This window comes from Crocuta crocuta, unplaced genomic scaffold (genome assembly GCF_008692635.1).
Source record: "Crocuta crocuta isolate KB4526 unplaced genomic scaffold, BGI_CrCroc_1.0 scaffold85, whole genome shotgun sequence".
NCBI classification, from domain to species: Eukaryota; Metazoa; Chordata; class Mammalia; order Carnivora; family Hyaenidae; genus Crocuta; species Crocuta crocuta.
This window is the reverse complement of record NW_027530620.1, coordinates 739,827-764,617: the sequence shown is the minus strand read 5'-3', so window position 1 is coordinate 764,617 and position 24,791 is coordinate 739,827. Positions and strand designations below refer to the sequence as shown.

At 36.5% G+C, this 24,791-nt stretch overlaps 1 protein-coding gene across 2 annotated transcripts in view; it reads left to right on the top strand.

Annotated features, from left to right (window-relative positions):
- OMA1 (OMA1 zinc metallopeptidase) overlaps positions 1 to 24,791 on the top strand; it is a 79,546-nt gene that overhangs the window by 24,336 nt on the left and 30,419 nt on the right. For both annotated transcript variants that reach the window (XM_077768063.1, XM_077768064.1), the window contains exon 7: positions 851 to 925. In XM_077768063.1, coding sequence (XP_077624189.1) covers positions 851 to 925 — 75 coding nt within the window. The remainder of the gene's footprint in view (positions 1 to 850; positions 926 to 24,791) is intronic.

Here is a 24,791-nt window from a genome sequence, read left to right as displayed (position 1 = left end):
GTGGGGGGACCATCTGCTTCCAGACGGCAGTTGAGTGGGTAACTCAAGCCATGGAAATTGAAACTGTGTGGAAGGGGGGCCTCTACTCCATATGATACTGTAGACTCTCTAGAAGTCTATAGGCATAAATTTTTAAATATTCTTTTTATGTTTTTAAAATATTAATCTCTGATGGAGGAAATAAAGACTGTTTTATTTTTTATTTTTTATTAATAAAAACATGTACTTCATGTTTTATACCATGGTGTTCTTTTTTTTTTTTTTAATGTTTTTGTACTTTTTTAAGAGAAGAGAGAGAGAGAGAGAGAGTGAGTATGGAGAAGGGACAGAGAGAGAATCTCAAGCAGGCCCTGCACTGTCAGCGCAGAGCCTGAGGCAGGGCTTAAACTGTGAGATCATGACCTGAGCTGAAATCAAGAGTCAGGTACTTTTTAAAAAATTTTTTAAAAATGTTTATTTATTTTTGAGAGAGAGAGAGCGAATGAGAGAACATGAGCAGGGAAGGGGCAGAGAGAGCTGAAGATAGAGAATCCAAAGCAGGCTCCAGGTCCTGAGCTGCCAGCACAGAGTCCAAAGTGAGGCTCGAACCCATGAACCATGAGATCATGATCTGAGCCAAAGTCAGATGCTTAACCAACTGAGCCACCCAGGTGCCCCAAGAATCAGATACTTAACTAGCTGAGCCACCCAGGTGCCCCTCCCATGGTGTTCTTTAAGTGTCAGTCATGGTGAGCATAAAACCTATATCCTAGATACTCCATGAAATTGATTTTAAAAATAGCCCTTTGCTACTTCTTTTGTTGTGAAATAAATATCCTTAATGGAACTTCTCTTTCTTATTTCTTCTTAGTATATGTTTGACAGACCATACAGTAGAACATTGGAGGCCGAAGCTGACAAAATTGGACTACAGCTTGCTGCAAAGGTAAAATGTTTAGTAGTTGAGACTACACAGTGTCCTTCACACAGTAAAAGATAAATATACATTGTCTTAACGAGCTGTGGTACGAGCAGAGAATGAGAGCTGGGCTGTATGAAATTTTTCATTGATACCTTTTTAAATTTGTGCCCTCTGGAAACTAATAAACTATCTTTATTTTACTATTCTCCCTTGTTTCAGTGATCTAAGAAGGTTTTTTTGAATAAAATAATGTAAGACTGTTTTTCCTGCCTCCGAGAAAGGTTTCTGCTATTGTAGCTATGATTCTAGATGAGCAGACTGGATTTTTACCATTTAAATAAATGGTAGAGGAGCAGACTTATTACTGTTTTTGAGATGATTTTTGTTGCAGCTAATGACTTTTGCTAGCCACAGAGAGCAGCCCTGGGCCTTTACTATGATTTAGGTTGGCCTTGTTCATGTCTCCTTTACAGGGCACTTCATGCCTGGCTCCTATTTTTTGTCTGTGATAACTGAGTATTATTAGTGGAATTTAATATTGGAAGTAGAACTGAATTTTTAAAAATGAGTAAAAACAATGCCACTTTGTACAATAAATTCAAATTGTATTTGATTCTTTGTTGAGTTTCCAGTAGTTGTTAAAAGGTCCTAGCTATAAAAAGTTATTATATGAGCTTCTAGTTAGGAGTATTATGGATTTAATTTCATAAATGAAGATACTCCTGTTCACAAAAGCAAAAGTAGTTATTTGAATGTTCTGTAATAAGAATTAAGTGAATTATCTGACTGCATAGATTAAGAGGTTCCCAAATAGTGGACCACAGATTGGCTGTAAAGGTAAGAGGGTTTTGTGTTCTGGTTAAGAAATCTTGGTCTCTTTCAGTCAGTTGTTCCTGTTTCATTTCCAAGAAGCTTATTGTTTTATTAGCTTTTTAAAATATAATCTGAGGAAGAAGTCAAGATAATTTTTTCCCATGTGGATATCTAATAGCCTTAGGACTGTTTATCGAAGAGTTATCTTTTTCCATTATTCTTCAGTGTCTCTTTGCCATAAATGTGGGAGGCTACATAGAAGTCCGTTTCTGGACTCCCTGTTGTATCCTCCTGGCCTGTTATCTGTCTCTAAGCCAATACCACGTTGTCACTGAAGCTTTATAGTAAGACATCTGTCTGATAGCTTCTGTCCTCCAGTGTTGCCCTGCAAGATTGACTTGGCTGTTCTTAGTCCTTTTCCTTTCCATTTGAATTTCAGAATTAGCTTATCAAATTACATGCCTATTTAAAAGCATGCTTGGGATTTCTATTAGAACTGGGTGAATTTGGGGATAGTTGACTACTGTCAATCATATTGAGTCTCCCTGGGAAGTGTGGGTGGCTCAGTTGGTTGTGCATCTCCCTCTGGATTTCAACTCAAGTTATGATCTCAGGGGTGTGAGATTGAGCCCTGCATCAGGCTCTGCACTGACAGCATGGGGCCTACTTGAGATTCTCTGTCTCCATCTCTCTCTGCTCTTCCCCCGTCCTCTCTCTCTCAAAATAAATAAACACTTAAAAAAATAATGTTAAACCTTCCATTCCATGAGTGATATATTTGTCCATTTATATAGATGTTCTTATAATTTTAGTGATGTTTTTAAATGTTTATGTGTGTATATGTATAGGAGTTATTCATCTTTTGTTAGATTTATTGCTAAATATTTGACGTTTTAACTGTAAAGTGTTATTTAAAGAATAAACTTCCTCATGGGGCACCTGGGTGGCTCAGTCAGTTGGGTGTCTGACTTCGGCTCAGATCATGGTCTCATGGTTTGTGAGTTCAAGCCCTGCATAGAGCTCTGTACTGACAGCTCAGAGCCTGAAGCCTGCTTTAGATTCTGTGTCTTCCTCTCTCTCTTTCCCTACCCCATTCACACTCCATCTCTGTCTCAAAAATAACTAAAACATTAAAAAAAATAATAAACTTCCTCATATATAGAAATGCACTTTGTTTTTTATAAATCACCTTGTGTCTAACAACCTTGCCAAATTCATTTAATTCTAGTAGTGTGTAGATTCTTTTAGATGTTATATATACACATTTATGCTGCCTGTGAATAATGACAGATTTAGTTCTTCCTTTCCAGTATGTGTACTTTCTGGGTTTTTTTGTTTTGTTTTGTTTTTTTGTTTTGTTTTTGTTTTTTACCTTATTGCAATGGCTGGAAACTTCAGTAAAATGTTGATGGTGAGCACCTTTGTTTCTTCATGACCGTATTTCACCATTCTGATGTCTAAGTGGTTTTTCTTTTAATCTGACTTTTTAGAAGAGTTTCTATTTCTAATCTAAGAGATTTTTTAAAAATATGAATAACAAATACATTTTTATATTGGTGACTATATAATTTTTTTCCTTTAATCTCTTAATGTGGCAAACTATACTGATTTTTTTTATACATTAGGACTTTTATTTTTGTAATAAACCCAATTTTATCAATTATATTGTTCTTCCAATATATTACTGAAGTTGGTTTGCTAATGTTTAGCTTAGAATAGAATGTTTGTATCTATATTCCTAAGAGATAATGGCTTGGCATTTTCTTGTAAGATCCTGTCAGGTTTTGGTATTGAGATTATGTCAGCTTCATAAAATGAGTTGGGAAGTGTTTTTGCTTTTCTCTGGAAGAGTTTGTGTAACGTTAGTGATATTTATTTTTTAAATGTTCAGAAGTGGGTAAAAGCCATACAGATTTCTTTTAAGTTTATTTATTTTGAGAGAGAGAGAGAAAGAGCAAGTGAGCAGGGGAGGGAAGAGAGAGAATCCTAGGCAGGCTCTGCACTGATCATGTGTAGCCTGACACGAGGCTTGAACTCACCGAATTGAGAGATCATGACCTGAGCCAAGAACATGACCTGAGCCAAGATTAATAGTTGGATGCTTAGCCAACGGAGCCACTTAGGTACCCTGGGCCTATAGATTTCTTTGTGGGATGGCCTTTAGTTATGGATTCTAAAATGTCTTTAATAGATATAGAACTATTCACATTTTTCTGTTTTGTGTCAGGTTTTATAAGTTTTGTTTTTCTAGGAACTTATGTTTTATTTAAATTCTCAACATTATTAGTCTAAAGTTTCCTAGTATACATATATATTTGTAGTTTGTATTTTTTTTGTAGTTGACACAATATTACATTAGTTTAACGTATACAAGACAGAAATTCTACAACTGTATGTTATGCTCACTGTAAGTGTAGCTCCCATCTGTCACCATGCGATGTTGTCACAGTACCACTGACTATATTCTCTATGGTGTACCTTTCATTCTGTGATTTACTCATTCCATAACTGGAAGCCTGTTTCTCTTGCTCTTTCATCTGTTTTGCCTGTCCCGTTACCCCTTCTCTGTTGTCAGCCATCAGTTTGTTATCTTTACCATATATGTATTTTTTTTAAGTTTATTTATTTTGAGAAGACAGAGACAGCATGAGTGGGGGAGGAGCAGGGAGGGAGGGAGAAAGAATCCCAAGCAGGCTCCACACTGCCAACATAGAACCCCACATGGGGCTCCAACTCACTAAACTGTGACATCGTGCCCTGAGTTGAAACCAAGAGTCAGACATTTAACTGTCTAAGCTACCCAGGGGCTTCAACTCACGAAACCGTGATATCGTACCCTGAGCTGAAACCAAGAGTCAGACACTTAACCATGTGAGCCACCCAGGTGGCTTGAACTCACGAAACTGTGATACTGTGCCCTTAGCTGAAACCAAGAGTCGGACACTTAACCGTCTGAGCCAGCCAGGTGGCTTGAATTCATGAAACTGTGACACTGTGCCCTGAGCCAAAACCAAGAGTTGGACACTTAACCATCTGAGCCACCCAGGGGCTGGAACTCATGTGACATCATACCCTGAGCCAAAACCAAGAGTCAGACAGTTAACTGTCTAAGTCACCCAGGTGCCCCCCTCCCTTACTATCTTTTTAATGTCTCAAGGATACTGTGTTCCACAGATATATTTTATTTATTTATTTAGACGTTAATACAGGGGCATCTGGGTAGCTCAGTTGGTTAAGCATCCAACTTCAGGTCAGGTCATGACCTCACGGTTTGTGAGTTCTAGTCTCATGCATTCGAGCCTGCGTCGGGCCCTGTTTTGACAGCTCAGAGCCTGCTTCAGATTCTGTGTCTCCCTCTCTGCCCCTCCCTTGCTTGAGCTCTGTCTCTCTCTCAAAAATAAATAAACATTAAATTTTTTAAAAAAAGAGTTAATATGTTTTTTTAATATCTTTTTAAAATGTTTATCTATTTTTGAGAAAGAGAGCTGACAGCACAGAGCCCGATGCAGGACTCGAACTCACGAGACTGGAACTCACAAACCGTGAAGTCATGACCCGAATAGAAGTCAGACACTTCATTGCCTGAGCCACCCAGGCGCCCCAAAAGTTAATGTATTTTTATTTAAGGAGTTGCACATGTTGTGATTCCTCCTACTGCCAATCACCTTGGTTCTTCCAAAGTTTAAGTCATAATTTTCAAGGCAGCCCTTTTTTTAAAAAGAAGTTTTGCTCAGTCCATAGCTCTTTTAGTTGAGCTTCTTTGATCTCCACTTGAATATGGACATGTTTTAAAAATTCTCTGGCTGTAATATTTGGGATCCAGTTTCTTGTTTCGTCAAGCAGTTTACTTTAGGGCCATGTTTAGGCTCTGAGTAGATAGGTCTACCTAGTTCTCCATTTCAGACACCCTCTGAACATGAGTAAGTTCAAACCATATTCACTCCTGAACTGTCACACCTGAGAATAGTACAGATTGTTGGGATGTGCTAGTTCCTAAGATTAAAATAATTTGACTGTTAGCAGATCTGGCTCATGGCTTCCACAGATAACACACGTTTTAGCATCGCTGTCTTGTAGTTCACTAATCTTACTTTCAGCTGTGTCCCTTATGCCATAAACTTATCTTTGACTTCTAAATTTTAGTTACTGTATTTTTCCATTCTAGAATTTCCATTTGATTCTCTTTTATAAATTTCAGTTCTCTGGTGAAATTCTGTTTTGTCATAATTTTTTTCATATTTTTTTGAATATGTTTATATTTTTTAAAACTTTGTTTATTAACTATTATTTTTATGATCTTTGGTCTGTTTCTTCTGTCTGGTTTTTGCCTTTGATCTTGTTTCTTGGTATGCTTTGCCCATTTTTGACTGAATTCTGAACATTTCATATGAACAGTACAGTTGGCTCTGAATGATAATTTCTTCCATCCTCAGGAATCCCCCTTTAGCCTGGGGAACAACTAGAATAGAGCAGATTACGTCATCAGTCACAGCCTGAGCTGAGTCTTCATAAGTTTCAATTTGCTTCTACTCCACCTTCATTTATAAGGGTATTGCTGTTTGGGAAGTCTCCTGATGGCATGGAGTATTGACTAAGTTCTTTCTCTGTAGGGGTTTTTGAACTTCAGTTTTTTGTTCTGCCAGCACCATGAGGATGTTGAAATCTCAGTTTTCATCCATGTTTTATTTTAAAATGTGCCCTTTGCGGGCTTGAGAATTGATAGATGCCGTAGTGAACTGGCATCCGCTGTTGTCTTTGCCCTCCTGTCTTTCAAATCTCGACTTCTCAAATTTGGCCACCTTGTCAAGCCTGACTTGTAAGTTTTGGCTCTTTAGTCCTGCTAGACAGCTGTAAGTGCTCCTTAACCACCTCTTTCTGCTTGGATTTCTCTTGAGTTCTGCTAGTTTTCTCAGCCTCTGGCTCCTTAGAATTTAATAGATTTTGCTGAAAGCAAAAGCAACACGCAGATGAGACTCCCCTCCCTGAGCTTTCCTTCTTCCTGGATTTTGGCTTTTCTAGTATTGGCTGACTCGGTAACTCTCCAGGACCTTGGAACAAATAATATTTATGTTTTATCCAGATTTTCTATTTTGTTGTTGTTGTTGTTGTTGAAGTAAAATTGGCATACAGTATCCTATTAGTTTCAGGTGTATGTCATATTGATGCAGTATTTTCATGCATTACAAAATAATCCCATTGGTAAGTATGGTAAGTATAGTGACCGTCTGTTGCCAAAGTTACTACAGTATTATTGACTATGTTTCCTATGCTGAACATGATATCCCCATGATTTATTTATTGTATAGCTGGAGTTTTTACCTCTTAGTCCCTTTCACCTAATAGATTTTCCAATTGTGTTTGATAGGAACATTGGTCTGCTATAATTTATTTACTCCATCATTGCTGGAAGAGGAAGTCTCTAACTTAGTCTTTTTAATAGCGATTCAATATTCTGTAGTGCCACTAATTCATTTAATCATGTATCTGTTAATGAGCTTGGGTTATTTCCAGAGTTTTTTGTTACTGTTTAAATTGCAAATAATTCAGCATTTGGCATCCTTATACACATATCCTTATGTTCTTTGTACTTTTCTGGCATTGGCTTTTTATTTTTAAAAGATACTCCCAGGGGTGCCTGGATCTGACTCTTGATTTTAACTGAGGCATGATCTCACAGTTGTGAGATTCAGGCCGATAGGGTTCTGCACGAGGCATGGAGTCTGCTTGATTCTCTCTTTCCCTCTTCCTCCACCTGTCCTCAACTCGTACTCTCCCTCTCTCTTAAAAAAAAAAAAAAAAAAAAAAGATACTCCCAATTATTACAGAATGTTGTAGCAAATCTTAACCAGTGCATATCAGAATGTTGTTTCTCTCATGTGCATATCAGCACTATTTTTAGTATCTTTAATTTTTTGTTAATTTGGACAAAAAATGGAATCTCATTGCCTTTAATTAAAAATTTGCATTTTCTTGCCTCGTAGTAATGTGGAGAATGTTTCTTTCCTTTTTATTGGCTATTTTATTTTTTCTTTTGAGATTGACTTTTTTTAAATGTTTTTCTCAATAGATTTTAAAAATACATATTCTAGGCCCCACACTTGGAAATTCTGTCAGTAGCTAGATAATGAGACCTTGAATATAAGTATGTTTAAAAACTCCCAAGCAATTCTGCTTTCTAGGCAGGTTTGAGAATTATTACTTTGAGTGATCAAATGCCAGTTTTGTATTTTTGGGTGACTTGGTAAGTTAAATTTTTCTCTAATTCTATTCTTTTGATTATTTATAATATGCAAACCATATATTTTTTAAGAAAGTACATCTGGAATGAGAAAACTATCATTTTCAAAAGTACATCTAAATATTGTGATGTGGACTAGATGATCTTTTGCTAGTTGTGATATTATATTTAGTTCAAAAGAGAAAATGATATTGCTACATATGTTAAGTCATAAGTAATATCTTTGTTATGGAGCACTTAGGATATAAAAATACCATCTCTGAGTACACGTTTTTATTTCCTATCAAAAGGGAGAAACAGTTTAAGAACCTCAAATATTATATTTATACTACCATTTATCCTATGATATCACCTGTTTAGATAATAACACCATTATCTGCCATTTAATACTTACTATATTCTTTTTTTAATGTTCATTTTTGAGAGAGGGAGAGAGACAACATGATCAGGGGACGGTCAGAGAAAGAGGGAGACACAGAATATGAAGCAGACCCCAGGCTCCCAGCTATCAGCACAGAGCACAGTGTGGGGCTTGAACACACAAACCACGTGATCATGACCTGAGCCGAAGTTGGACATTTAACTGAGTTAATATACTTATTAGTATATGTTAATAATATTAACATATTAAGTATTAATATACTTAATAGTTACCAGATACCCCAATACTTAATATATTCTAATAACTGAGCTTAAATTTTATGTGTTGTCTAACCTAATCCCTTAGTAGCTTCATGAAGTAGTTATTAATATCATTATCTCCATTTTATTGATAGAGGAACTGAAGCTCAGACAGGTTAAGTTACTTTTTTATAGGTGCAAAATGGTAAAATCATGATTCAAACCCAAGTGTGTATGATTTCAGAGTCAGTTTTGTTTCTGATCTTATCCCTCTACCACAATTATATTTCACAGTATCAACTTGTCTACCTCCATGTTGTCAGATACCATACTTTTTTATCTTGTTCTTTCTCTTAGTAGCATTTGACACTTTGAACCATACTCCCCTTTAAAAATATATATATATTTGCATGTGTAGCCACTCATTTTGTTATAGTATAGAAGGTCACTTAGTATTGTAAACTCATAATGGGAAATAACAGCCCTTACTGCCCATCTGCCCTACACCCCAGAAATGAAAGTCACCTTAACTTCCTTAGTTATTTACCGCTATAATTCTATATAATGTGTTTATTTTGTGATTTCATGACTCATTAAGTTTAGACAATTGATTTCTTGTTATGGAAGATTTAATCTTTTATAACCTGACTAATGTTTTTATGTGTTTATGTGTTATCTTTATTCCTCCTTGGTTAAGTATCATTTTTTTTTTCTCTGTCATCTGATAGGATTTTCTCTTTTCTTATGATGGACTTTAGAGTGTTCTTTACATATTTTGGATACAGTCATTTGTTGATATGTGATTTGAAAATAGTTTTTCCTTGGGGCGCCTGGGTGGCCCAATCGGTTAAACATCCAACTTCAGCTCAGGTCATGATCTCGTAGTCGTTGAGTTAGAGCCCTGCATTAGAGCTTGCTTCAAATTCTGTCTCCCTCTGCCCCTCCCCTGCTCATGTTCTATCTCTCTATCAAAATAAACATTAAACATTAAAAAATTTTTTAAAAAGAAAATGTTTTTTCCTCATTTGTGGCTCATCTTTTCCTAACAAACTTGTTTTTGTTTTTTTCTTGTTATTATTTTTTTGTTTTTTGTTTTTTGTTTCTTTGGTTTTGATTTTTTGCAGAGCAAACATTTTTAATTGTGATGAAATCTAGTTTAAGGTACCCAAGGAAACTGCCAATTTCTGGGGCGAGCTTCTTTCTGGTGCTTTAACCCATAAATTCTAGCTACTCCTGAAGCCCTAAACTTTTGTCTTCTGAGTCCTTAGCTTGGCCAAACTTACCATGTTCTGCTTGGGTTCTCCCCCTTACATTGTGGTCAGGAAACTGACCCCAGGCCAAGAGAGCAGGAGCAAATATGGGGATCACAGTACATAGTATTTATGTCTATGTCAAGAATTAGTCTTGGGGCGCCTGGGTGGCTCATTCGGTTAAGTGTCTGACTTCGGCTTAGGTCATGATCTCATGGTTTGTGAGTTAGAGCCCCGCATCAGACTCTGTGCTGACAGCTCAGAGCCTGGAGCCTGCTTCAGATTCTGTCTCCCTCGCTTTCTGTCCCTCCCCTGCTCACACTCTGTCTCTCTCTCAAAAATAAATAAACATTAAAAATAAAAGAATTCCATGCACACTCTCAGATCATAGGGCTTTGAAACTTGAAATCAATCACAGGAAGAAGTCTGGAAAACCTCCAGAAACATGGAGGTTAAAGAACACCCTACTAAAAGAATCACAGTCTTGTCTTGCCTCTTGTCTAGGACCAGAGAATGTTTGCTTTATGTAGTCCATAAGGCACATGTCCAGCTTTATGGTTCTTTTTAGTGAGAGGATAAATCCAATACCAGTTACTCTCATGGATGGAAGTGTACATCTCCAAGTTTGTAATTCATGATTGTCCGTCTGTATTTTATAAGAAGCCAGTAAGAAACTTTTCAGAAGCTCTGTATACATAGGTTGGGATAGTGGACTTCACTGTAAGATGATAGGGCAGTGAGCTAGCTCTTTGGAAACTTTCAGCATGGAATATATATAGGCTTTTTTTCTGTAGCTATTCAAGTGTCTTCGCAGAAGAATCCTGTAAAGCGACTGCCATTGTTTAAGGGTTAGAAAGAGAGAGGGTGGTGGGGTTATTCCATTCATTGTGGAGTCTCTTCTTTAATTCATTCTCTATTTGAACCTTATACCTCAACCCTCTTTTCTTGAATACCAATAACTGAACCTTTCTGGAGGCCCCATGATGTGAGGGTATCTATCAGCTGCCAAAAGTGGTAGAGTGAGCTCAGGAACTTGATTGCCTAGGTTTGAGATCTGCTTTGCCAGCTCTAGAGTACTAGCCGTGTGATCTTGGGTGAGTTTTTTAAACCTTTTTAAACCTCAGTTTTCTTCATCTATAGGATAGGACTAGTAATAGGACCAACATTATAGAAGTAATAAAGTGATTACAATATTACATTTATGTATACAATTGTTACATTTATGTTTCAGTTATACTCAAAAAAATTAAAACCAAAATAAGGAGTGCCTAAGAGGCTCAGTCAGTTAAACATCCAACTTCAACTCAGGTCATGATCTCATAGTTTGTGGGTTCAAGCTCCGTGTCCGGTTCTGTGCTGACAGCTCAGAGCCTAGAGCTGCTTCAGATTCTGTGTCTCCCTCTCTCTCTGCCCCTCCCCCATTCACATTCTGTCTCTCTCGAAAATAAATATACATTAAAAGGTAAAAAAAAGTTTATAAACCCCAAATACTTAACCTGTTATTTACTCTATTACACAGGTATCTCAAACCTAATATAGTCATTGTATCCCTAATTTCCTCTCACATCTACTTCTAGTCTTCCTTTCCCCAGTAAATATATACCACCTTTTATTCAGTTGCTCTTGGAAAAAATTTAAAGTTCCCCTTAGTACTTCCTTCTTCTTTATCATTCACATGGAATTTTTCATCAGATGTCACTAGTTATATCTATAAAATGTATCTCAGTATGTTTCTGTCTCCATAATTAGCATTTTACCTGAACAACTGTCCCAGCCTCATGGCAGCTTTCACTGCCTCCAGTCATATTCCCCTCCCACTTTGCATAAATAAGAATTAGGTCCAGTTATTCACTTTCCCAACGTGAGACTTAAGTGGACACTGGCCAGCATTTGCCACCAGATTTTTCAGATTCTGGGTTGACCACCCCCCTACTTTTGATTGGCACATTCTTTTTCATATTTGGTAATACGTACTATTAGAAGACATCTTTGAGACCCAGGTGAAGGTGCATCATCTTCTAGGATGCAGGGTTACATAATACCTTCATGGAGTCAGAATTTGAATTAAAAAGGCATTCAGTCAACAATTTTTACGGTTTAAAGTATTGTGATAGAGATACACAGAATCCCCTGTAAAAGTACAGCAGAGATGGCACATTAGCGAGTGATGAGAACTTGGCCTAGAGATTAGACTGAGAAGGAGATATTTGCAACAGACATCTGAAAGCTAACGTGATTATCCCGATGAAGATGCTGATGGGAGTGCTTAGGGCATGGAGGGCAGCATGTTCAAAGGCAAAAGAAAGGATTGCTTAGTCCAGGAGTTAAAAATTCAGTATGGCTAAAATGAGATAGAGTTTGAAAGCACCAATGTCAATAGATAAAGGTAGAGCCTTCTTTGTTAGCAGTTTTGAGGAATTTATATCTTATCCAGCGTAGTGGTTGAGATCTTGGGCTCTAGAGTCAGACTGACATGTATTTGAACTCTTAACCTCCTTCACGTGATTGTAGGCAAATCACTTAACCTTTTTGAGACTCGTTTTTAGTTTGAAAAATTATACGGGAATTATGACCGTACCTACCAAAAAGGGTTATTTTGCATGACCTGTACTTGATTTTTACTTGTGCCTTATATCCTCTCTTTGAACATTGTTGCATCAGACTTTTTTGACTTCCTGCAACTTAATATTCAAATCACAGAACATAATTACCTTATTCCTAATTTTGTCCTTATTAGGTAACCTTCTGATTATAGCCTGGCTTCCTTCATACCATGCCTAAAAGAGAGAGAATGTGATGGCTTGAGGACACAAATGCTCTGTGCCCTTGGTAATTTTGGCAGTTAGAGTTATTGCCTCAAATTAATAAGGTGATATTCGGCTTTCATATCAATTTTGTGAATTTGATTAATGGGAACTGTTCCTGTGAGATGGATCTACTGGTCCTGTGCTGTCCCATTAGATTTATGTGATTTTAAGGCCAAGGGCTAAACAGACTATGGAAAATTCATTAAAATCAAGTTACTCAGGAGGGCTCTTTGAAAATAGGCAGCTTGTCTCCCCTTTTTTATTGCTTTGTTATTGGGTGTGAGTTTATTTTGTATATTTACATTTTTATGTTTTAATTTTTCATTTATAAGACATTAAGTTTATCATATAAAATGTCAGAAAGGCTAATACAGGGTTGGTAAAAACTAGTTGGACTAAGGTGTGACTTAATCACAGAATAAGAACAAGTTGTTGGTTACCAGCTGACAATCAAATTAAGTCTTTGATTTTGTGTGTATAGATTTGTCACTGCAAAGGTAATTTGGCACTTTACACTCATTTACAGAAATGACTGATTCCACTCCCAGGTAAATCATTTTTATTTTTTAGTATCTGTTTCTTAAATATAAAAAAGGAAAGAAATTTTGTTTTAGTGGTTTTAATGCAGGAATGAGCAGCCTTTTAATAGAGCACTGTATAAGATTGATTATCACAGTGATTAGGATAGTAAAGATTACTTGTGAATGGGCATTCAGGGGTGGTGGTGCATGGCAGGGAGGTATCTTAAATACCCTGTAATGGCCTGGAGAGCCCCACAGAGGGAAGAATTGCCTAGCCCCCAAAGTTTCTAACTGCTCCTGTTGAGAGATATTGCCAGATGGGTTCTTCAAGTAATATGGATAACTGTGCACATAGCACCATCTAGTGACAGAAATAGGTAATAAATAAAATCTACTTTCATCACTGAACTAAAATTCCAAACTTTGTGTAAAATAATAGGTTAAAACCATAGATTTTTGGAGCAGGAAGGACAGTTGGAGATAATCTAACCTCTCCTATTACAGATAGGGAAATTAGGGTCCAAAGAAGTGAAGCAGTTTGTCCTGTAACATACACCTAGTTAGGAAGAGCCCATGCTACAATCCAGGTCTCGGAGTTTTCCCGGTTAGTAATCTGAGCCTTTGCCATAGCAAACTGACTGTTTTTGTGTTCTGTTTGGGTTAATACCTTCGGTGCTTTGCTTAGTGATTTGTTTAAGAATAAAAACCAGTAAATAAGGGGAACATCTCATTGACTAGGTGTGCTATAAATGTAAATTTTCATAAAGCATACATCATGCTTTATATCTTCTTAGGAGCCTTATTGTGTTACCTAAAGAAACAAGACAGGCTTGTATGTATTCATTTAATTTTTTAGTTGCAGCGGTTTTAACTTTCAATGTGGAGCCTTATAAAACTTTATCTAGGATAGGGAAATATATATCCGTGAAAGTTTATTAAAGCCTTACTTATTATTGATTGAGGAACTGACATGGTGGCAGTGAAAAGGTGGGAAAAAAACTTTAAATGAGCTGACTTACAAAATGATGGAAATGTTCCTCTTTGTTAGGGCATATAACATAGTTTTACTAAGTCAGAGTTTTTTGTTGTCGTTTGTTTTTCGGTTTTAATGAGAAGTATTGGCATATAATGAGAATGGTTTAGGTGGAACCATTGGAAAAGAGCACTTTTTAATTATTGATGGGAAAATGTTGAGACAAGAAATGGGATCCACAGTAAAGTGAGTTTTAGTGAGTGATGTCATCAGAAGTGTTGGGAAAATGAATGTAGGAAAGAGATGGAAATAACCCAGTTTCCTGGTAGATGAAGCTGACACTGATGACATGTGTGCTGAGAACACTGACGATGGTACTGACAGCAGTGGCTGTGATGTTAACTAACGGCTCGCTGTGCTGGGCACTGTTCGGAGTGTGTCCATGTGTTAACCCTGTAACCCACGAGGCATCGGTGCTATTAGCATCCTCATCTTATAGATGGAACCAAGGGATAGAGACATTAAGTGACTTGCCAAAGGTCTCACAGATGGTAAGATTTTTCTCTTCCAGGATAAAGGTAGACTTGTTTCTGAAATGGAACTTTTTATAATATTTTAATTCACTAGGAACAATTTTGGTTTTCTGTAGCACTTCTTCTAAGAGGACCATATTGGTATCTGTTTTGGTGCCTTTAAATCTTATTTTGAAGTAGCCCTCAGTGTGTTGTTCTACCTCTAAGGACTCCACTACCTCCTGTCACCGTCCTTTGTAGTATTGTGTCAGATGACTGACCTACCACACGTCTTTATGAACTACAGAGGAGGATGCCGGAGGGACTGGGACGAGTGTAAGGTGCTAATGGCATCCTGAAAGATGACTCAGAACTGCTAATTGTCAGACTGTACCTCTTAGGGTTATGGCTGGAAGGAGTTTTGTTCCAGGGTCTAGGTGAATAGAAAGCAAAATTCAGAGACATTTTCATCATCACATTTCTAATGAAAATTTTGGCTACAGGTAGGATATACTAGGCCTAGATTTATTTATACAATTTTTTCTGGCATTGAACATTGGGAAATGTTCAAATATAAGAATAGAGTACTATTGTACTCTTATGAATTTCATATCACACTGAGTTTCTAATTGAATAGTAGCAAATTGTTGTCAATTAATATGTCCCTTAATGCATACTCATGCACATTGGTACTATAGGCTGAATTAAACTAAATCTTTCTTTAGTTATAAATTTGTAATATCATCACTTATGACCAAACTTATCATCCTACAATATTAGTTGCTCACCAGGGGAAAGTAAGAGTAGAAATAGGACCTACTGAGTTCTGGGTTCTGGGCTAAATACTTTGCAAAAGTTACCACATTTAATCCTAATGATCCACTGCTTTAATTTCATTTTTACAATGTATCTGAGACTCCTGGAGACTAAGTTATTGGCCCAAGGTCACAAGCTTTGTAACCAGTCTACTTGTGTTACGTTACTGACAATGAATTATTTGACCTCTCTGGGCCTTGGTTTCTTCATCTGATCTGTAAAATGAGTGTAATAGTGCTTACTTCATAATTTGTTCTGATGGTTCAATGAGTTAATGTTTGTCATATGTTTAGAACTATACTTGGCATGTAATACCATGTAAGTTATTATTAAAGTAAATAAGTGCTTGTTTTAAAAGTGTTTACTTATTTTTGAGAGAGAGAGAATGCGTATGCACATGCACAGTTAGAGGAGGGACAGAGAGAGGGGGACAGAGGATCTGAAGTGGTCTCTGTGCTAACAGCAGAGAGCCTGATGTAGGGCTTGAACTCATAGACCGTGAAACCATGAACTGAGCCAAAGTTGGACATTCAGCAGACTGAGCCACGCAGGTGCCCCATAGATAAGTAATATTTTGAACCTGGGCTTTCTGTTTCTAAAACCTGTGTTCTTCTCATTTCGCCAGTATAATACCTCAGAAATTATTCCAGGACTAATACATTTCACTGAAACATATTTTCTTATATTTCCCTGGACAACTGTGATCATTTCTAGTTTTAAGAGTTTTAAGTGTCTAAAAATTATCCCATTTTTTCTTAATGTATTTCCAGACACTAGGTAAATAAAGGTTGCTTACTTTGCCATAATTTTTATTGAGGCAAGTGGATTAGATTTGTGATGGGCTGAATATTTATTTTTAAAATATTTGGCTTTGATCTTTGATTGTCACTTTTTCTCTTTTTTCTTGTGGCAAGAACATTTAGCATCAGATCTACCCCCTTAACAAAGCTATAGGTATATAATATAGTACTATTAACTATAGGCTCAGTGTTGTACTGCAGATCTCTAGAATTTTTTCATCTTGCATAACTGAAACTTTCTACCTTTTGAATGGCAACATCCCATTTCTTCCTGTCTCTAGCCCCTGGTAACCACAGTCTACCCTCTGCTTCTGTGAGGTCGACTATTTAAATACCTTAAAGTGGAATCATGCAGTATTTGTCCTTTTGTGAGTAGGCTTATTTCACTTAGTACAATGTACTTAAGGTTCATCCATGTTGTTGCATATGGTAAGATTTCTTTCTTTTTAAATTAAAAAAAATTTTTTTTTTTGGAGAGCAGGAAAAGGGGAGGGAGTGGGGGGAGGAGAGAGGGAGGGGAGGAAGGGAGGGAAGGAATCCCAAGCCGGCTCCACATTCCATGCTCAGTTCTTTATAAATAACTATAAGTGGGATCGCTGGATCATTTAACAGTTCTCTTTTAGTTTTCGTTTTTAGAAGCCTACAAACTGTTTTCTGCAGCATTATTTTACATTATCACTGACAGTGTACTAGGGTTCTACTTTCTCTGTGTTCTCAACAACACTTATTCTTTTTTTTTTTTCTTTTTTAATCCTAGCCATTCTGACAGATGTGTGGTGATCTGTCATTATGGTTTTGATTTGCATTACCCTGATGGTTAGTGATACTGAGCATTTTTAAGTATACCTGTTGGCCATTTGTATGTTGTTTTTGGAGAAACATCTGTTCGTGTTTTGCCCAATTTTAATAGTGTTATTTGTTTTTTTACTATTGAATTGTAGGAGTTCCTTATATTTAAATATTAACCCTAATATATTAAATATATCAGTTGTATGGTCTATAATATTTTTTCATTCTGTAGGTTGCCTTTTCATTCTGTTAATTATTTCTTTTACTGTGCGGAAGCTTTTCAGTTTGATGTGGTCCCATGTGTCAGTTTTTGCTTTTGTTGCTTGTGCTTTGGGTGTCTAATCCAAGAAATCATTGTCAAGATCAGTATCATGAAACTTTTCCCCCTATGTTTTCTTTGAGGAGTTTCACAAGTTTCAAGTTTTATGTTTAAGATTTTAATTTATTTTGATTTGATTTTTGTCTGTGGTATAAAGTGAGGGTCCAGTTTCATTGTTTGACATGTGGATATCCAGTTTTCCCAATACCATTTGATAAAGATACTGTCCTTTTCTCATTGTGTATTTTTGGCACTTTTGTCAAAGACCACTTGACTATATGTGAGTTTGTTTCTGGACTTTCTATTCTGTTTATTTGGTTTGTATATCTGTCCCTATGCCAGTATTATTGTTTTAATTACTGTAGCTATGAAATATATTTTGAAATGAGGAAATATGATGCCTCCACCTTTCTTCTTAAGATTATTTTGCCTTTTTGGGGTCTTTTGTGATTCTGTGTGAATTTTAGGATTGTTTTTTCCATTCCATTCTGAGCACAAGCAGGGTAGAGGGAGAGAGAGAGAGAACCTTAAGCATGCTTCTCACTCAGCACCGAGCCCGACACAGGGTTTGGAACTCTCTCCCACGATTCTGGAATAATAACCTGAGCTGAAATCAAGAGTCAGACACGCAGCTGACTGAGCCACCCAGGACCCCTAAGATTGTTTCTTCTATTCCTATAAAAAATGCCATTGAGATTTTGACAGACATCGTATTGAATCTATAGATCACTTTGGATATCCTGGGAATTTTAACATGTCTTCCAATCCATGAACACGGGTATCTTTCCATTTATTTGTATCTTCTTTATTTCTTTGATTAATGTTTTATAGTTTTTAGTATATAAGTCTTGGATGGTTTAGTTAAGTTTATTCCTAAGTATTTTATTGTTTTTGATGCTAAGTGGGATTCTTTTCTTTTTTTATTTTAAAAAAGTTTATTTATTTTGAGAGAGAGAGCAAGCAGGGCAGGGGCAGAGAGAGAGAATCCCAAGCAGGCTCCTTGTTGTCACTGTAGAGCCTGACATGGACTTGATCTCACGGACCTTGAGATCATGATCTGAGCTGAAATCAAGAGTTGGATGCTTAACCAGCTGAGTCACCCAGGTGCCCCAGGATTATTTTCTTCTCAATTTGTTGTTAGTATATAGAAACACAACTGAATTTTATATGTTGATTTTTGTAATTTGGTGATTTCATTTATTCTAGCAATTTTCTTTTGTGGCATCTTTAGTGTTTTCTACATCTAAGATCATGCCATTTGCAAACAGATAACTTCTTTTTCTCTGATTTGTATACTTTTTTTCTTTTTCTTTCTGCATAATTGCTCTTGCCAAGAGTTCTGGTACTATGTTGAATAAAAGTAACAAGAAATTTTTTTTAATTTTTTGAATGCTTATTTATTTATTTTGAGAGAGAGCGGTGAGTTGGGAAGGGGCAAAGAGAGAGGGGGAGAGAGAGAGAACCCAAACAGGCTCTGCACTGACAGGTATGAGGTTCAAAGCCACAAACTCTGAGATCATGACCAAAGTTAAAATCGGGGGTTGACTGCCCAACTGACTGAGCCATTCAGGTGCTCCAAGAGTGTTCTTGATCTTAGAGGAAAAGCTTTCAATTTTCCACCATTGAATATGATGGTTGCTGGGGTTTCTTCATATATGACTTTTATTATGTTAAAATAATTGCCTTCTATTCCTAGTTTGTTGACTTTTTTTTTTAATGAAAGGATGTTGAAGTTTGTCAGATACTTTTTCTACATCTATTGAAATGATCATGCAATTTTCATCCTTCATTTTGTTAATGTAGCATATTACACTAATTGATTTTTGTATGTTGAATAATCCTTGTATCCCAAAAAATAAATCTTACTTTGTCATAGTGTACGATTTTTTTTTCAGGCTGAGTACAATTTGTTTTTAAAATTAAAAAATTTAATTGAAGTATAGTTGACATATTAATTTCAGGCACACAACATAGTGATTCAACAATTTTATACATTACACAATGCTCACTATGATAAGTATAATTACAATCTGTCACCATACAAAGTTATTACAATCTTACTAATTATATTCCCTATGCTGTACTTTTCATCCCTGTGACTTACTTATTTTATAACTGGAATTTTTGTACCTATTCACCTGTTTCTCCTATTCCTTTATCCCCTCTCCACTGGCAGTGAGTTCTGTGTATTTATGAGTCTGTTTCTGGTTTTTCGTTGTTGCTTGTTCATCTGTTTTGTCTTATAGATTCATATTAAGTAAAATCATAGTATTTGTGTTTCTCTCTCTGACTTATTTCGCTTACCATAATACCCTCTAAGTCTATCCATGTTGCCATGAGTGGCATGGCTTCATTTTTTTTTTATTGTTTAGTAATATTTCACTGTGTGTATGTGTGTGTGTGTGTGTGTGTGTGTGTGTGTACTTCTTTAACTAGTCATCTATTAAGGGACATTTAGGTTGTTTCCATATCTTGTCTGTTGTGAATTTGTGTTTTCATTTTTTTTTTTTTAGTAAATCCCCAGAAGTAAAATAACTCTGTCTTATGGTATTTCTATTTTTAATTTGAGGAAACCCCATACTGTTTTCCACAGTGGCCGCACCAGTTTGCATTCCCACCAACAGTGCACAAGGATTTCCTTTTCTTCACATCTTTGACAACAACTATTATTTCTTATCTTTTTGATACTACCCATTTGACTGGCGTGAGGTGATATCTCATAGTGGTTTTGATTTACATTTCTCTGATGATTAGTGATGCTCAGCACCTTTTCATGTGTCTGTTGACCATTTGTATGTCTTCTTTGGAAAAATACCTATTCAGATTCTCTCCTTATTTCTTAATTGGATTTTTTTTTTTTGGTGTTGCATTGTATGAGTTCATTATTTTAGATATTACCCACTTATCAGTTATATCATTTGAAAATGTCTTCATTCAGTAGGTTACCTTTTTATTTTGTTGATGGTTTCCTATACCGTTTTCAGTTTGAAGTCATCTCAGTTTATTTTTGCCTTTATTTTCCTTGGAGGAGACATATCCAGGAAAGTATTCCTAAGGTTGATGTTCAAGAGATTACTGCCTATGTTATCTTGTAGGAGTTTTATAATTATTATAGTTTCCATGTTTATTGATCATTTACCATTCTATAATGCCCCTTTTCTTTTGTGACAGGTTTTATCTTTAAGTCTGTTTTGTCTGATTTAAGTATAGCCACCCCCAGTCTCTTTTGGTTACTAATTGCATAGTATATATTTTTATTAGTCCTTCACTTTCAACCTGTCTGTTTCCCTAGATCTTAAATGAGTCTCTGGTAAGACGGCATTTGGTTGGATCTTTTTTTCATTCTTTGAAGCATTCTTTATTTTTTGAGTGAAGAGTTTACATTTACATTTACATTTAAAGTAATTATTAGTAGGGAAAGAACTTACTGTTGCTATTTTAATTGTTTTCTCTGTCTTCTAGTTCTTTAGTCCTTTTCTTCTGCTGTCACTGTGTTTTGCTGACTTTTGTATTGATAATCTTTGATTCCTGTCTTTTTCTTTTGTGTATTCTATATAGGCATTCTGTAGTTACTCTGGGACTTACATAAAATGTTTGATATTAAGATAGTCTATTTTAAGCTGTAACAGTTACGTACAAAAACCCTACACTTTTACTTTCCCTCCTCCCCACACTTTATGTAATTGATTTCACAGTTTACATATTTTTATATTGTATATCCATTAACATATTCTTTTTATTTTTTTTAATTTTTTAATGTTTTTTATTTATTTCTGAGAGAGAGAGAGAGAGACAGCATGAACAGGGGAGGGTCAGAGAGAGAGGGAGATACAGAATCTGAAGCAGGCTCCAGGCTCTGGGCTAGCTGTCAGCACAGAGCCCGACGCGGGGCTCAAACCCATGAACTGTGAGATCATGACCTGAGCCAAAGTTGGACGCTTAACCAGCTGAGCCACCCTGGTGCCCCTATTCTTATTATTTTTAATACAACTGACCTCAACCTAGAATTTATTTGACTACTACTATTACAATATTACAGTATTTTGTATTTGTCTATATATTTACCTTTACCAGTGAGTTTTATACTTTCATATTACTGTTTATAGTTCTTTTATTCACACTCTGAAGAGTTCTCTTTAATGTTTCTTTTTTATTAATGTTTACTTATTCATTTTGAGAAAGAATGTGAGCGGGAGAGGGGCAGAGAGAGAGAGGAGAGAGAATTCCAAGCACACTCCACACTGTCAGCACAGAGTCTGATGCAGGGCTCAGTCTCAGGAACCACAAGATCATGACCTGAGCCAAAATCAAAATTCAGACCCCCAACCTACTGAGCCACCCAGGTGGCCTCCTCTTTAATGTTTTTTGTAAGGCAGGTGTAGTGGTGATGAAATCCCTCAGAGTTTGTCTGGGAAAGTCAATTTCCTTCATTTTTGAAGGACAGTTTTGATATATTCTTCTTGGTTGGCAATTTTTTTTTTCCAGCACTTTGAATATAATGTCCCACTCCTATCTGGCCTGCAAGGTATTTGTTGAGAAAACCAATGATATGGGGATGCCCTGTACATATTGATCCACTTTTTTCCCAAAATTCTCTTTTTGTCATTGATTTTTTAAAATTTGCATATAATAAGTCTAGATATTGATTTCTTTGAATTCATCTTTCTTGGAATACATTGGATTTCCTGGATCTGGACCCACAAAAGTGGGAAGTTGTTTTATTTTTATTAAACTTTCTGCCCCTTTATCTCTCTTTCCTTTTTTGGGACTTCTGCGATGCATTTATTAGTATACTGGATGGTATTCTGTAAATTCCTTAAGTTTTCTTCACTCTTTCTTTTTTTCTTTATACTTTTTGGGTTAATTTCCAGTGACTTGCCTTTGAATTTATTGATCCTTTCTGAATCTAGTCTGTGTTGAACTCCTCTAGTAAAGTTTTCACTTCATTTATTGTACTTTTCAGTTCTAAGATTTCTATTTCTATTTTTTACTGTTTCTTTCTTTGTTGTAATTTTCACCTTTGTTTATATATTTTTCCTTGCATTCTGACCATCTTTATGAGGGTTAGTTTGAATCTCTCTCAGGTAAATCATGTAAAAGTTTCATTAGAGTCAGTTTCTGAAGATTTAAGTCTTTCTTTTGGGATGTATTTCCCTGGCTGTTCATTTTCCTTGACTCTGGGTTAGTATCTTTTTTTTTTTTTTATAATACTTATTTACTTACTTACTTACTTACTTACTTATTTATTTATTTATTTATTTATTGAGAGAGAGAGTGCGCGACAGAGGGAGAGAGAGAATCCCAAGCAGGCTCCATGTGGTCATTGGGGAGCCCGATGTAGGGCTCAAACTCAGAAACTGTGAGATCATGAATTGAGCTGAAACCAAGAGTCAGATGCTTAAACGACTGAGCCACCCAGGCGCCCCTGAGTTGGTATCTTTACATTAGAAAAAACAACCTTTCTAGTCTTCATGGACTGGCCTTGTATAGGAGAAGATCCTTACCAATCATTCCCAGCCAGAGGCACATTTCATGGACCTCACACACCTTTGTGCCAGTCCAACCCCCTGTCCTTCTACCTGGTGGAACCCAGGCATCTAAAGTATACCAGGTCCCGTCAGTGCTCAGAGATAGGTGGGATGGTAGGCCATTTCTCAGGCAGCTCCCAGAAGTGTTGGAATATTAGATACATGGCTCGCCTTTCCTCTCCTGGGAGGAAAAACTAGGATCTGGGGGATTTGGGGCTCACTCTGCTGAGCTGGGGGAGGGGCTTTTGTGCGCTGGCTCAGACTGCTACCCTTGCTCTCCCTAGCTTCCAGGCGTAGCGTGTGGTGCTTCTTGTCAGTGCTCTGAAACAACAGAAGCCAGTTCCTGGCAGCCCTGGGGAGCTTGGAGTGTTGGATAGATGGTCTGATTCTTTCCCTCCCCAGGGAGAAGCTGGGAACTGAGGTTTTCTTCTAGTTGTATGGTACTGTGTAGAGAGTAGGGATTGTGGCAAGGGACTGCCCCAAATCTTCCTACAGGCTCTGATGTGTCTGGTTTCATAATTGCTCAAGGTGCAGGAGCCTCTGAACGAGTTTCTGCATTTCTCAGAAAGGGAATTTGTCTGCATATTGTTGAATCAGTGTATTTGTGGTGGGAAAAAGGGCTCGGTGCTTCTTATTTCAATATCCTGCTGATATCCTGTCACTTTTTTTTCATAAAATAGAAAAATATAAAAAAAATACTTCTTTTGAAAACAAAGTTATCTTACACAGTGGTTCTTACAGTTGGGTTTTAGAAGTACAGACATATTTCAACACCTTTATCTTATTATGAAAGCAGATATCTTCAGTCCTTTAGGAATATTTTTAAGTTCGGAATATTTGTTAGTTGGTGGGATAATTTTCTTCAATTTATGCATATCAAATATTGCTTTAAAACTGCCTTCTATTGTGTTGTTTAGAGAATGAAGTGGGAAGTACTTTATTTCACTTTTGATTAATACTTTTAGTATGAAAAAATAGGAGATAAATATTATTTTGGTATGTATAGCCTATACACCTCATAGTAGATAATTCCTGATTTTGTGAAGTCTGTTAAAGTGTTTATTTTAGTTTTCAGGTTTTATTTTAAGGTGCTATATGAATTGTGCTTTTTAAAATAGTAGCTTATTGGGGCGCCTGGGTGGCTTAGTGAGTTAAGCGTCCGACTTTCGCTTAGGTCATGATCTCACAGTTCGTGGGTTCGAGCCCCGCGTCGGGCTCTCTGCTGACAGCCAGCTCAGAGCCTGGAGCCTGTTTCAGATTCTGTGTCTCCCTCTCTCTCTGACCCTCCCCTGCTCACGCTGTCTCTCTCTCTCCTAGAAATAAATAAAACATTAAAAAAATTAAAAAAAAATAGTAGCTTATTGTTTCAGTTAAAATTCTTTCAACTCATATGACATGAATTATCTTAGAAGAATACCTTGCTTATCTCAGCTTGTCTTATATTTATATTATTATGAATATGTGGACTTACGGAAGGACATATTTCTGTGTGTGTTTAGAATTCAGCATCAAATAATTATTAATGTGTAAATATACATGCACACCCAAACTCACATGTATGCTACATATATATCTTACATATAGACATATTTATATATTACATAAATCGCATATTTATTTTAAATATTTACATATTCCTATTTATACACATATATAAATGTCTGCCCATATATGTATAGTAGAGCAAAATACCTTGGATTCTTTTTAATATAGAGTCCTCAGAGATCTTAAAGAATTATGTCACAGTTCTCTAAAGATGGTGGAGTAAGAAGAACCAGGAGTTTGTCTCTCCCAGGTAGACAACAGTCACACCAGCAGTCTGTCTGTCTGTAACTATTTTGGAATTTCAAGGTCTGTTGAAGGCTTGCACCTTCCAGGGTAAGACTGGACAGTGAGCTGTGCT